At 42.9% G+C, this 12,650-nt stretch overlaps 1 protein-coding gene across 1 annotated transcript in view; it reads left to right on the top strand.

The window, feature by feature from the left end:
• The window catches only part of LOC133450862 (uncharacterized), a 46,689-nt gene extending 35,607 nt beyond the window's left edge, over positions 1 to 11,082 (top strand). Inside the window, exons 2-5 of the mRNA XM_061729765.1 lie at positions 9,253 to 9,296; positions 9,497 to 9,605; positions 9,795 to 10,060; positions 10,338 to 11,082. Of these exons, the coding sequence (XP_061585749.1) occupies positions 9,253 to 9,296; positions 9,497 to 9,605; positions 9,795 to 10,060; positions 10,338 to 10,847 (929 nt within the window). The 3' untranslated portion in view covers positions 10,848 to 11,082. The remainder of the gene's footprint in view (positions 1 to 9,252; positions 9,297 to 9,496; positions 9,606 to 9,794; positions 10,061 to 10,337) is intronic.
• The last annotated feature ends 1,568 nt before the right edge of the window (positions 11,083 to 12,650 follow it).

Raw genomic sequence — 12,650 nt, 5'->3', positions numbered from 1 at the left:
CAAAAGAAGGGGAAAGGACGCAACGTACTAGTAAATTAAGATATTTATTAAGGTAAACAAATAAGATAAGGAATGGGATGTGTAAAGTCAGTAAAATCAGTAGTATGCATGTGGATGTGTGTAAATGTGCTGTATGGTGTTGTGTGTGCAAAAGGCTCAACAAAACCAAAAGGAGTGCTGCCAGGATGAAAAGAGAGAGGAAGAGAGACTGAAGCCCCAGCCTTTTCTCTTCCTGAGGAGCACCCAGCCCAGGTGCTCCAGATCTAGCAATCAGCTGGCTCCACCTCGAAGAGGAAAACAGAGAGAGAGGGACTGAGACACAATATAACATAGGCCATCACACCAGGTTTATAGCTAAGGTCCAGGTGCTCTATAGTGACATATAGTGAGAGTGTCTTGAAGGTTATAGGAGGTTTGAGTGCCCCTTTTGGTGTTCAGAGGGGTGTCAGACAGGGCTGCAATCTCTCCGGCATGCTCTTCTCGCTAGCCATAGAGCCCCAGCTTCATAAATTTGAGAAGAGAACTAAATGGAGTTTGTTTTCCTGACTGTGATGGGTCTTTTAAAATGTCTGTGTATGCCGACAATGTCATTGTCATGGTAAACTCTCAAAAAGATATTGATGTGTTGGTAAATGCTGTGAAATTGTTTGGGTGTATGTCTTCTGCCAGGGTAAATTGGGGAAAAAGCGAAGCTGTCATGGTGGGAGACAGGCCTAGGGATCGGCTCAAGTTACTTGGTGGTTTAGTCTGGAAAAAAGGGGGATTAAAATATCTGGGAGTTTTTCTGGACAACGAGGTGTTTCTGCTGAAAAATTGGGATAATGTCGTAGAAAAGGTTAAAGGTCGGCTTACAAAATGGAGATGGATTTGACCTAAAATGTCCTATAGAGGCCATGTTCTTGTGATTAATAATCTGGTTTCTTCTGCTCTGTGGCACCGGTTGGCCAGTTCAAAGGATCCTAGTGGATTTCGTTTGGGACAAGTTGCACTGGATACCCCAGAGTGTCCTGTTTCTTCCTAAGGCGGAGGGTGGGCAGGGTCTGGTCCATCTGGCCAGTAGAGGGGCTGCCTTCCGCCTGCAGTTCATACAGAGGCTGCTTACTGGACCTGTGGACCTGGTGTGGAAGCCTCTGTCATGCTGCATCCTGCAGCGGTTTGGTGGTCTGGGACTGGGCCTGCCTATGTTCCTGATGCACTCCAAGAGTCTCGGTGCGTCTTCACTGCCGGGTTTCTATAGGGGCGTGTTCTCGGTGTGGATGCTGCTGAGGAAGCAGAGGCCAGAGCAGGGTGGATCTCTGTACTGGCTCCTGCAGGAGCCTGTGATGTTTGGAGGCCGTTTGGACTGTCCTGGTTGGCTGATCAGGCTGCTTCACAATGCGGGAGTTTCCATTCTGGGGCAGGTGGTGGAGCTGGCTGGACCCCGAATGGATGATTCGGTTGGGCTAGTTGCTCGACTGGGAGTGAGATCCCTTCGGGTCATTAAGCAATTGTTGGAACACTGGAGACAGAGACTTACAGGACATGAAAACCATTTTTTAACTAACCTTTGTGAGGGTGCAGTAACGCCAGACTGTACGGACCCTTTTCCTGCTATTAGACTGTTTCCTGACCTCAAAGACTGCTCGGGGCCTCTCCTTGAGCCTACTGATGTTACAGGAGTCTCTTGGAGGACACATCGGGAAAGACTTTATATAAGTTGATGGTCAAAACTTTAAATCAAAGGAAACTGAATGGGCGTAGTCCATGGAGGAGTAAGTTGGACTTAGATCAGGTTGTAGACCAGCATGGGGTGCACTGTACAAACCTCCGTTGACAAAAAGACACGCTGATTTGCAGGGGAGAATTCTTCATGGTATTAATGCAGTGAACGCTTTTGTTTCAATTATTAATGCTGCTGTTCAAGAAAACTGCCCCTTTTGTAATGAAAAAGATTTTTGGACTGCTTTTGTTTGGCGAATATGTTCAATCTATTGGAGACTATGAGAGGTTTTCATGAAACAGGTTTTTATTTGTGGGTTCAAGTATACACGCAGTCAGAAGTTCAAATGCCAGTTTCTAAACTTTATTTTGGGACAGGCAAAGATGGTGGTATACATGAGTAGGAGGAGAAAGGTTGAGGAGGAATTAACCATTGAGGTTGTTCCTGTTTTTGTGCAGATGGTTAAATCCAGACTTTTGGTGGAATTCAGTTTCTACAGAGCCACACAGGAACTAGAGCTATTTAAATTGGTCTGGAGTTGTCAGGGAGTATTATGCTCTCTAACAGAGGGAGCTTTGGTTTTGCACATGAGTTGAGGTGATTTTGGTACGTATGTAATACGTATGGTTTGTTTTCCTCCAGTTCTCCCATTTTATAATTAATCTCTCCCCCTCTCTCTCTCTCTCTCTCTCTCTCTCTCTCTCTCTCTCTCAAGGAGAGTGAGTGCGGTGATTGAGTGCGGCGTGTGAGAGTTATGGGATTTTTTCGGAAAAATCTTTGATTAGTTTAATGTAATATATTTTGTGGAATAAGTTGATTAAGTTTATTGTTAGTGTTTTGGTTTTTGTTTGGTGAGGTAAGAGGGGTTTTTGTTGGTGTGCTTTGTGCCCTCCGGCGTAAACGCTGGTTGGCGTCTGGCACACAATGGTGGTGAATGGAGATTTCTCCAGACTGACTAGGAGGCATGGCATCAAGGTTGGTGCGGGCCTTCAGTGCAATGTGGAGGAGGTGAGCCTTGCTGTTGGAGACGTAGTCGGCCACAACAGCGTGAAATTGGCGGCTCGTATGAATGGTGCCGTGGTTTTGTTCCTGGATCAGGTGGAAAAAGTGAACACGCTAATACAGACAGGTATTTCCATTAACGAAACCTTTGTGTCAATGTTGCTGCTGACGCAACCGGCAACAAAGGTGATCCTGTCAAATGTCCCTCCTTTCATTACAGATGGATTTCTTAGTCAGGAACTCTCTCGGCATGGGAAAATAGTCAGTTAACAGTTAAGATTGATGGTTTCGATTATGTTTTGTTTGCCACCTCTTCATTGATGAAGTGTTTTTTTCTGTTGCAATGAAGAGGGACACACTGTTAAGACCTGTCCAAAATCTAAGAAACCTGCTCCGACTGATCCGAAGGTAACGGACACCGGGCGTCCAGGTACCGCTGTACAGGCTGCTGCTGGTGTGCAGCGCACCGAGGAGCCGCAGCCGGCAGCGGGAAGCTGCTGTGGAGCTAGATGGTGGGAAAGAATGTCCGGGAGATGAAAGTCGGGCAAGAAAGAAGTGTAAATGGTGTGGATGAGAGAAGGGTAGAGAGCACTGGGGAACTTGGTGAGGAACAGAGAATAAAGACAGGTGAGCTGGGTGAGATGCAGGCAGAGGAGGCAGGTGAGACTGGGGACGCACGGAGGGAACAGGTTGAGGATGTGTGGATGATGAAAACTCCTGCACCACGTAAACGTAAAAACAAAAATAATTAAAGCTGCAAGCAGCGATGAACGGGCCCTCGCACTCACGGCCACCGCCCCCCATAAGCATATCAGAAAAGACACCACCCACGACTTCCTATGTCAAACCATTCAAAAGTTATAGCAGAAAAAAGGGACAACCAATCAGAAGAAGGGGCGGGGCTAATTCAGGCCAATGAAGGTCAAGGACTCCATAAATAATCTGATGACCCCACCCACGACTCCCTATGACAAACCATTCCAAAGTTATAGCAGAAAATCGGGACAACCAATCAGAAGAAGGGGCGGGGCTAATTAAGGCCAACTAAGCTTAAGGACTCATTACAGAGTCCCATGACACCACCCACGACTTCCTATGTCAAACCATTAAAAAGTTATAGCAGAAAAAAGGGACAACCAATCAGAAGAAGAGGCGGGGCTAATTCTGGACAATGAAGGTCAAGGACTCCATAAAGAATCTGATGACACCACCCAGGACTCTCTATGTCAAACCATTCCAATGTTATAGCAGAAAATCGGGACAACCAATCAGAAGAAGGGGCGGGGCTAATTAAGGCCCACGAAGCTTAAGGACTCATTACAGAGTCCCATGACACCACCCACAACTTCCTATGTCAAACCATTCAAAAGTTATGGCAGAGAAAAGTATTCTAGGGGGCGCTGTTGAGCCGTTAGGCCACGCCCATTAATGCAAACCATGAAATATCAAATTTATCGCCAAGTCTGGCTTGCATGCAAAATTTGGTGACTTTTGAAGAACTATCAAATATGGACCAATCACGGTTCGGGCCGTATTAACTGCCGAAGGAATGGCATAAATTGCGCCAAAGGGACACGATTAATTAAAAATGGCTGACTTCCTGTTCGGTTTCGGCCATGTCGCCAAGAGACTTTTCTTTAAGTTGTGTACTGATACAGGTGAGTAGCAATTTTCGTGCATGTACGTCAAACCGTATTGTGGGGCTTGAAGCACAAAGTTTTCCGGGGGGCGCTGTTGAGCCATTTTGCCACGCCCATTAATGCAAACGATTAAATATCAAATTTTTCGCCAGGCCTGACTTGCATGCAAAATTTGGTGACTTTTTGGGGACGTTTAGGGGGGCAAAAAGGCCCTCCTTTCGTCAGAAGAAAGGAGGGCCACATTTTCCTAACATTGAAGTATTCTATAATTCAGCCAGATTCCATATGAAAAAGAGGGAGGAATCATGTCTGACTGGTCAGGACATTTTTAGGTTAAGGAAAATCGTTTTAAAGGTGAGAAGGCAACTCAGCAGTAATGCGAATGGAGGCTTGACTTTGCACGTTGCTTAAAAATATGTTTGTATGTGTGTTTTTCCTCACATCAGTTTGGTTGAGTGAATTTAGAGTTTCTACGCTCAATTTAAATGGAGCAAGGGATTTGAGGAAGAGAGCGTGTTTGTTTGAAACTATGAAACTGAAGAACATTAATGTAATGTTTGTTAAGGAAACACACAGCAACAGTACAAATGAGACTGACTGGAAGAGGGAATGGGATGGAGAGGTGGTTTTTAGCCATCTGAGTTCAGTCAGTGGAGGAATAGCTCTTCTTTTCTCTAAAAACTTCCTACCAAAGTCGTATGTGGTGGAGGAAGTAATAAAGGGCAGACTGATGGTAGTTAGAACGAAATATGGAAATTTTACTCTTGTATTTATAAATGTCTATGCACCGAATGATGGAGCTGAAAGAGTTGTTCTTTTAAAGGAAATCAGTACAGTTTTAAGTAATTGTGAACCAGACGAGTTTTTATTTTTGGCAGGAGATTTTAATTGTACTGAAAATGATCGGCTGGATAGAAACCACATAGAGCCTCATACTGCTTCGAAACATGTGATGAGGCAAGTAGTGGAGTCACAGAATTTGATCGATGTGTGGAGAGAAATGCACGATAAAGATCGACAGTACACCTTTGTCAACAGTAAAGAGAATCTAGTTTCTATGAGCAGATTAGATCGATTTTACTGTTTTAAACATAATTTTAGTACTTTTAAAAAGTGCCAAATACTACCTGTGGGTTTTTCTGATCATTATATGGTGTCTTGTAGTGTTTTTATTGCCAATGTGAAGCACAAATATGCGTATTTGCATTTTAATACTGCCCTTCTTTTAGATGTACATTTCAAGGAATTTTTTAATGTTTTTTGGAAAGCTTTTAGAAATAGGAAAACAGATTATGCTTCACTGAGACAATGGTGGGATTGTGGTAAAGTGGAAATCAAGCAACTTTGTCAACAATATACTCTAAATGTCTCTCTTGACATCACCAAGTCTATTAGGGATCTAGAGATTGATATAGTGGAGCTGCAGGGTTCTGTAGAGTCCACAGGAAATCGAGGTTGTTTTGAGGACCTCAAATCTAAAAAAAAACCTTATTGGCTTACATGCTAGGCTCTAGAGAACAGGGAGCATTGGTCCGGTATCATTTCAAGAGTGTCGCTGAGATGGACTCACCTTCCAAGTTCGTTTTTAGTTTGGAAATATGGACAGAGCAGATTTATCCATGCACTGCGTTCAAACACAGGACAGCTGCTGATGGACGCTAGTGAGATATGGCAGAGAGCTGTAGACTTTTATTCTCACCTGTACACCTCTGAATATACTGAAGACCAGGCAGCTTTTGACTCCTTTTGTGATGGGTTGCCCAGAGTGTCAGAAGACAACAATAAGGAGCTGGAGGGTCCTCTGACGACTGAAGAGCTGTTTACAGCAGTACAAGGTATGCAGGGGGTAAAAGCCCCTGGAATTGATGGACTCCCACCAGAGTTTTATAAAGAGTTCTGGTCTGAGCTGGGTCGTGACTTTTCTGAAGTTTTCAGAGTTTTGAAAAGTCGTCTCTGCTTCAGAGTTGCAGGAGAGCAGTTTTGACCCTGTTGCCGAAGAATGGTGATCTCTCGCTGGTCTCGCTGTTTTGTGTGGACTACAAGGTAGTGTCTAAAGCTCTGTCCAATAGACTGAAGAAGGTGATGAACCAAGTAATTCACCAGACCCAGACCTATTGTGTGCCTGGCAGGTTCATTGTTGACAATGTGTCATTAATTAGAGATATTTTGGACGTCTCTGGTTCATTAGGTCTGGATGTTGGTCTGGTTTCTTTGGACCAAGAAAAAGCATTTGACCGGGTTGAGTACCATTACCTGTGGAAAGTTCTAGAAAGGTTTGGCCTCGGCCCGGGATTTATTGCTAACATTAAGGTGCTGTATGAAGACATTGAGAGTATATTGACAATATCCGTTCTTTTGTTAATTGTCTGTTTTTACCTGATTTTAACACTTGTTTTATCAGCATATGCTGATGACATCATTGTTATAGTAAAAAATCAACAAGATGTAGACTGTTTGGGGAATATCGTTGATGTTTTTGGGAACATTTCAGCTGCTAGAGTGAACTGGACAAAAAGTGAGGCTTTACCTATAGGAAGTTGGTCTGCAGGACTCCCTCAGCTTCCAGGTGGCTTAAGATGGAAAAGAGGTGGTTTTAAGTACCTTGGGGTTTTCCTGGGAGATGAGGATACCGTGAAGAAAAACTGGGAGGGAGTGGTAGAGAAAGTGGAGGGGAAGTTAGCTAAATGGAAGTGGTTACTTCCTCAGATGTCCTATAGAGGAAGAGCGCTGATAATTAATAATCTGGTAGCATCAACTCTCTGGCACAAGTTAGCTTGTATAGAACCCCCTGCTGGTCTTTTGCAAAAAATACAGTCCGTCATGTTGATTTTTTTTTGGGATCAGTTACATTGGGTGCATCAAAGTGTACTTTACCTGCCGAAAGATGAAGGGGGGCACGGGTTGGTACACTTAGAGAGCAGAACAGCAGCTTTTAAGTTACAGTTCATACAAAGATACCTTACAGGAAATTATGTCATATGGAAACCAGCAACAAATGTTATTTTAAGAAAAGCAGCAGGTCTAGGTTTAAATAACTCTTTGTTTTTAATTAATTGTACTTTGATGAGTTTGTGTAAATTGACTCCTTTTTATAAGGGACTGTTTAAAGCCTGGTTTTTATTTAAATGGGAGAGACTGCAACCTGCGGGGTCCTTGTTCTGGCTCCTGGAGGAGCCTCTAGTCCACGGGGCCAGGCTGGACATTCAAGGGGACAGTAGACCGGGCCTCACGCAGAACTTGGTTTCAGCTGGGGCAGTTCGACTGAAGCACATAGTGGAGGCGTCTGGTCCGGGGTTTCAGAACACAGAAGCGGTAGCTGCTCTTTTTGGCATCAAGTCATGTCGTCACACCAGAGACATTTTAAATGCCTGGACCAAAATCTTAAAAAATAATGAACTGGACATGTTAAGGGACTATTTTAATGGAACAGAGTTTCCTGATGTGGGGGACCCGTTTCCAGAGCTGGGTCTCAGAATAGACCAAACTGGACTGACGAGACAAATACTGGTCACTGAGAGAGCTGCAGACCTGTACATGTTGAATGGGAAAACTCTGTACAAATACTGTGTGAAGGCCATAAATAAGAAAGAGTTGAGTGGGAGGAAGGATACTGTGTGGAGAGAGAGGCTAAATGTACCAGATGAGTGTAAACCGGTGTGGAGGGTGTTTTATAAAGCACCTTTAAACAAGAGGTCTGCTCATCTGCAGTGGCGACTTCTAAAGGGAGCATTGGCCGTTAACACGTTTGTGTGCAAGATTAATCCCAGTGTCTCTGCTCAGTGTCCTTTTTGCCAGGAACTGGAAACAGTTTTTCACTGTTATTTAGAATGTAACAGACTCAAAGTGTTGTTTTACTTGTTGGAATTTGTTTTTATGAAATGTAATGTAATCTGGTCTGGAACTGACCTTTATTTTTGGTGCAGGTTAAAAAAAAGAGAGTGCAAAAAAGTGGCAGTTGTTAAACTTTGTAGTGGGACAGGCAAAACTGGCCATCTACAAAACGAGGAAAAATCAAGTAGAGAATGTTTTAGGTGAAGGGCTGCAATCAATGTTTGTTTCTTTGGTGAAAGCCAGAATAAGGATTGATTTTACATTTTATTCACTCATGAAGAATGTTGACCAAGATGGATGGATGGATGGATGGATGGATGGATGATGGATGGATGGATGGATGGATGGATGGATGGATGGATGGATGGATGGATGGATGGATGGATGGATGGATGGATGGATGGATGGATGGATGGATGGATGGATGGATGGATGGATGGATAGATAGATAGATAGATAGATAGATAGATAGATAGATAGATAGATAGATAGATAGATAGATAGATAGATAGATAGATAGATAGATAGATAGATAGATAGATAGATAGATAGATAGATAGATAGATAGATAGATAGATAGATAGATAGATAGATAGATAGATAGATAGATAGATAGACGTGTGTCCAAAAGTTTGGACACACTTCCCCATTCCCCATATGTTTTACAATAAGGTGTGTCCATGTATATATATATATATATATATATATATATATATATATATATATATATATATATATATATATATATATATATATATATCCACACACACAAACAATAATGCCTTGGTTGAATATTCTTGCATTTACTGTATTAGGATTTATAAAACTATATTTGACGAAATACTACCTTTTTTAACAGTTTCAGTAATTTATTTATTTGGTTTAATTAACTTGACAAACTAAAATAATGTTTGTACATACATATAAGCGTTTCTTATATACCATACGAATGCACAAATGTTTGGAAAAAATATATCTGATATTTTAATAGCAAAGAAGAAGTTTTTGGAGATCACAAACTTAAAAGATGTGTTTGATGTTCTGAACTCACTTTTGTGTCTGATTCTGTTTTTCTTCCAGCTTCTAGCAGCTCAGACGCTTCAAATGGAAAATTCTTTGACAAGGTTGTAAATTTCATTCTTCTTTTTTCCTTGCGTGGGGAGGGTTCTAGTAAAAGTCAATAGCAACTCTCTCTATTCTTCTAATTTTGTTCAACTCCAGTTCAAACCAACAACTGGGTCGACTGGTTTGTTTCTAACATTATTTCAGTTTTAGTCACACAATCTCTTCATTGATTGATTGATTGTTTTTATCCTAATTGAAGAATGGAAAGGAGGTCAAACCTGGAGACCTGATTGAGATCTTCCGTGGTTTGTTTAAGCACTGGGCTGTTTATGTTGGTGGTGGAAACGTCGTTCACCTCGTACCACCCGGTGAGTTTCCTCGTTCCTCCAACATGTCAGACTGAAACAAAACCAAACAAGGTTTCAGGTTGTTCTCAGCTGCTCAACGGTGTGAATCAGCAACAGAGCAGACGTAGAACCATGTCAGCATCTTTAGGTGTCAGCATCATCTCAGTGAGCTGCAGCTCAAACTCTTTTCTTCATGGTTCATCCTTTTAGGGGGAGTATCAGGCTCCATCAGTGGTGGTGATGTTGGTCTTGTTGGTGAAGGCAAAGTGTGGAAAGAGAAACTGGAGAAGGTGGTGGAGAAGAACATGTGGAGAGTCAACAATCTCCTGGATGATAAATACACACCTCGTCCAGCTGATGATATCGTGAAGACTGCCTGTTCACTGGAGGATACAAAGAAGCAGTACAACCTGGTGATCTACAACTGTGAACACTTCGCCACTGACATGCGTTACGGCAAGCCTGAGAGTCGGCAGGTACGTTAGAACATGTTTCTCCTGGTGGTTTGTGTTAGAGTCAGCAGGTACGTTAGAACATGTTTCTCCTGGTGGTTTGTGTTAGTGAGAGTCAGCAGGTACGTTAGAACATGTTTCTCCTGGTGGTTTGTGTTAGAGTCAGCAGGTACGTTAGAACATGTTTCTCCTGGTGGTTTGTGTTAGATGTACTACACATAAATGTTCAGAGTGGTAGATCGTTTCTGAAGGACATGAATCATCTTGTTTTGTGTAAAATATGTTCTTGTTCCTCCTGCAGGTGTGGAACAAAGCAGCAGCAGCAGCAGCAGGAGCAGTAGCAGGATTAGCAGTAGCAGGACCAGTAGGAGCAGTAGTAGGAGCAGTAGGAGCAGTAGCAGGACCAGTAGGAGCAGCAGTAGGACCAGAAGGAGCAGTAGTAGGACCAGTAGGATCAGTAGTAGGAGCAGTAGGAGCAGTAGTAGGAGCAGTAGGAGCAGTAGTAGGACCAGTAGGAGCAGTAGTAGGACCAGAAGGAGCAGTAGTAGGACCAGTAGGATCAGTAGTAGGAGCAGTAGGAGCAGTAGTAGGAGCAGTAGGAGCAGTAGTAGGACCAGTAGGAGCAGTAGTAGGACCAGTAGGAGCAGTAGTAGGACCAGTAGGAGCAGTAGTAGGAGCAGTAGGAGCAGTAGTAGGAGCAGTAGGAGCAGTAGGAGCAGCAGCAGGAGCAGCAGCAGGAGCAGCAGTAGGAGCAAGAGCAAATGAGCTCGTCAAATCAGTTGAGCGACTTCAGGCATTAAAAACTAAGTAAAAGTAACTTGCGTATCCATGATTCTTATTTCATAAAGTTTGGTCAAATCCACATGACCTAACCTCAGAAATGAAGGTGTCAGTTCAGACAAGATAATCAATAATGTTTTTCTCTTCAACTGAGGAGGAGCATGATGTTTATGTCAAATAAATCAAATATTTCATATGATGTAAACACAAATATGATTGAGGCTGATCAGATGAATCAATAATAAAACAAATACATTAAAAAATAATCCTTTGTTTCTTTGTTTTATTTCATGAAAGTACTTCAACTTAGTGTTTACAGACCTTTAGATGTTCATTGATGCTGGATTTCTTTATCATGACTATAAATATGTTTCCATGTATTTCAGTCCTGATTATCTCTGATTCCTGAATCTGAAAATTCAAGATTAAAGATAATTTCTGATCACATAGATGGATAGACACTAAACCAATGTGTTTTAATTGTCTCCAAATATTGTTCTATAAAGTATAAACCAGGTGCTAGATAACAGGCAGGAATGAAGCCCCATCCCAGCCATCCTCCCCATCTCTCTGCTGGACTAAATTAGGAGTATTATTGATGTCATTGCTCCCAGCGAGGTGAAGGGGATCCCTGCTAAAGAGAACCCTCCCTAAATTAGGAGTATTATTGATGGCATTGCTCCCAGCGAGGTGAAGGGGATCCCTGCTAAAGAGAAACCTCCCTGGAGATGCTGCACCGGTCAGAGCTGAAACAAGAGACAAAGAGCTGAACGCAGGTGGAAAACCAACTCACAGGTTCATTATGACGTTTATAAAGAGAGACTGAGCGGACCAGACTGGAATCAGGACGAAAACAGATTCAGGGAAAACCATGGACATTTTCTCTGAGTTGTTTGTCGACGACAAACCCCAGTTTCAGTTACTGGCTCAGGTCTTAACTCCTGTTTGAATCACATCAGCTTCAATCACAGCGACATGAGCAAATAACATGGAGATAATAGTAAAAACACGAGCAGTTCAGCAGATAACGGACTGTGTAAGATATATTTCTATGTGGAATCTCTCTAAGGTTTAGTGGAGAACATTATTTGTGATGAGTTTTCCTGTTCTTCATTTCGGCACATTACTGATGTTCCCGTCTGAATTCTTGGGAAGAAAGTAAAACTTGGAGCAGGACTGGACAACCGTGGTCCCCGAGGTCGGCTGTCCAGATGTTCCACATGTTTCCTGCTTCAACACCCGGATCCTAAAGTGTGGGTCATGATGAACAGACTGGTGCAGACCCGGGGATGGAGGCAGGACTGGGTGTGAAGTTGACCAGGGGCCTCATTTATAAAGCTTTTGTGTGCACAAAACAGGGCTTGAAAGATGTGCACGCCACCTTCTACGCAAAGGTTGGGATTTAAAAAAAAACAACTAACGGGAAAATGTGTGTATCTTTACGCCAATTCTGACCCTCCCGTAGGAACATTTTGAAGATCTGGGGAACTGGCGACGCAGACGGTGAGGTTGCGCGTAAGCCTAAATTATGGTTCCACGTTAAAACGATGCAGAGCGTTGGTGTAACGCGGAACCATAACTCAGCCTTAAAAGTTTCACGCGCGCACGTAAAACTCATTATATATATATAAAAAAAATCCCAGTCCCTTCAGGGTCTCCGTACCTCTTGGCCCCCGCCTTCAAATCACACCACTTCTTTTTTTTCTGCACCATCTGTCCGTGGGACTCACGGCGTTTAGCGCAGCAACGACGTGCTGCCACTCACTCGCTTTATTTTATACTATTTATATACTATTTCTACTTTTACTGTGACCACCAAATAATGTGGTTTTCC

Source organism: Cololabis saira, chromosome 9 (genome assembly GCF_033807715.1).
Source record: "Cololabis saira isolate AMF1-May2022 chromosome 9, fColSai1.1, whole genome shotgun sequence".
Lineage (NCBI taxonomy): Eukaryota > Metazoa > Chordata > Actinopteri > Beloniformes > Belonidae > Cololabis > Cololabis saira.
This window is presented reverse-complemented; position numbering and strand designations above follow the sequence as displayed.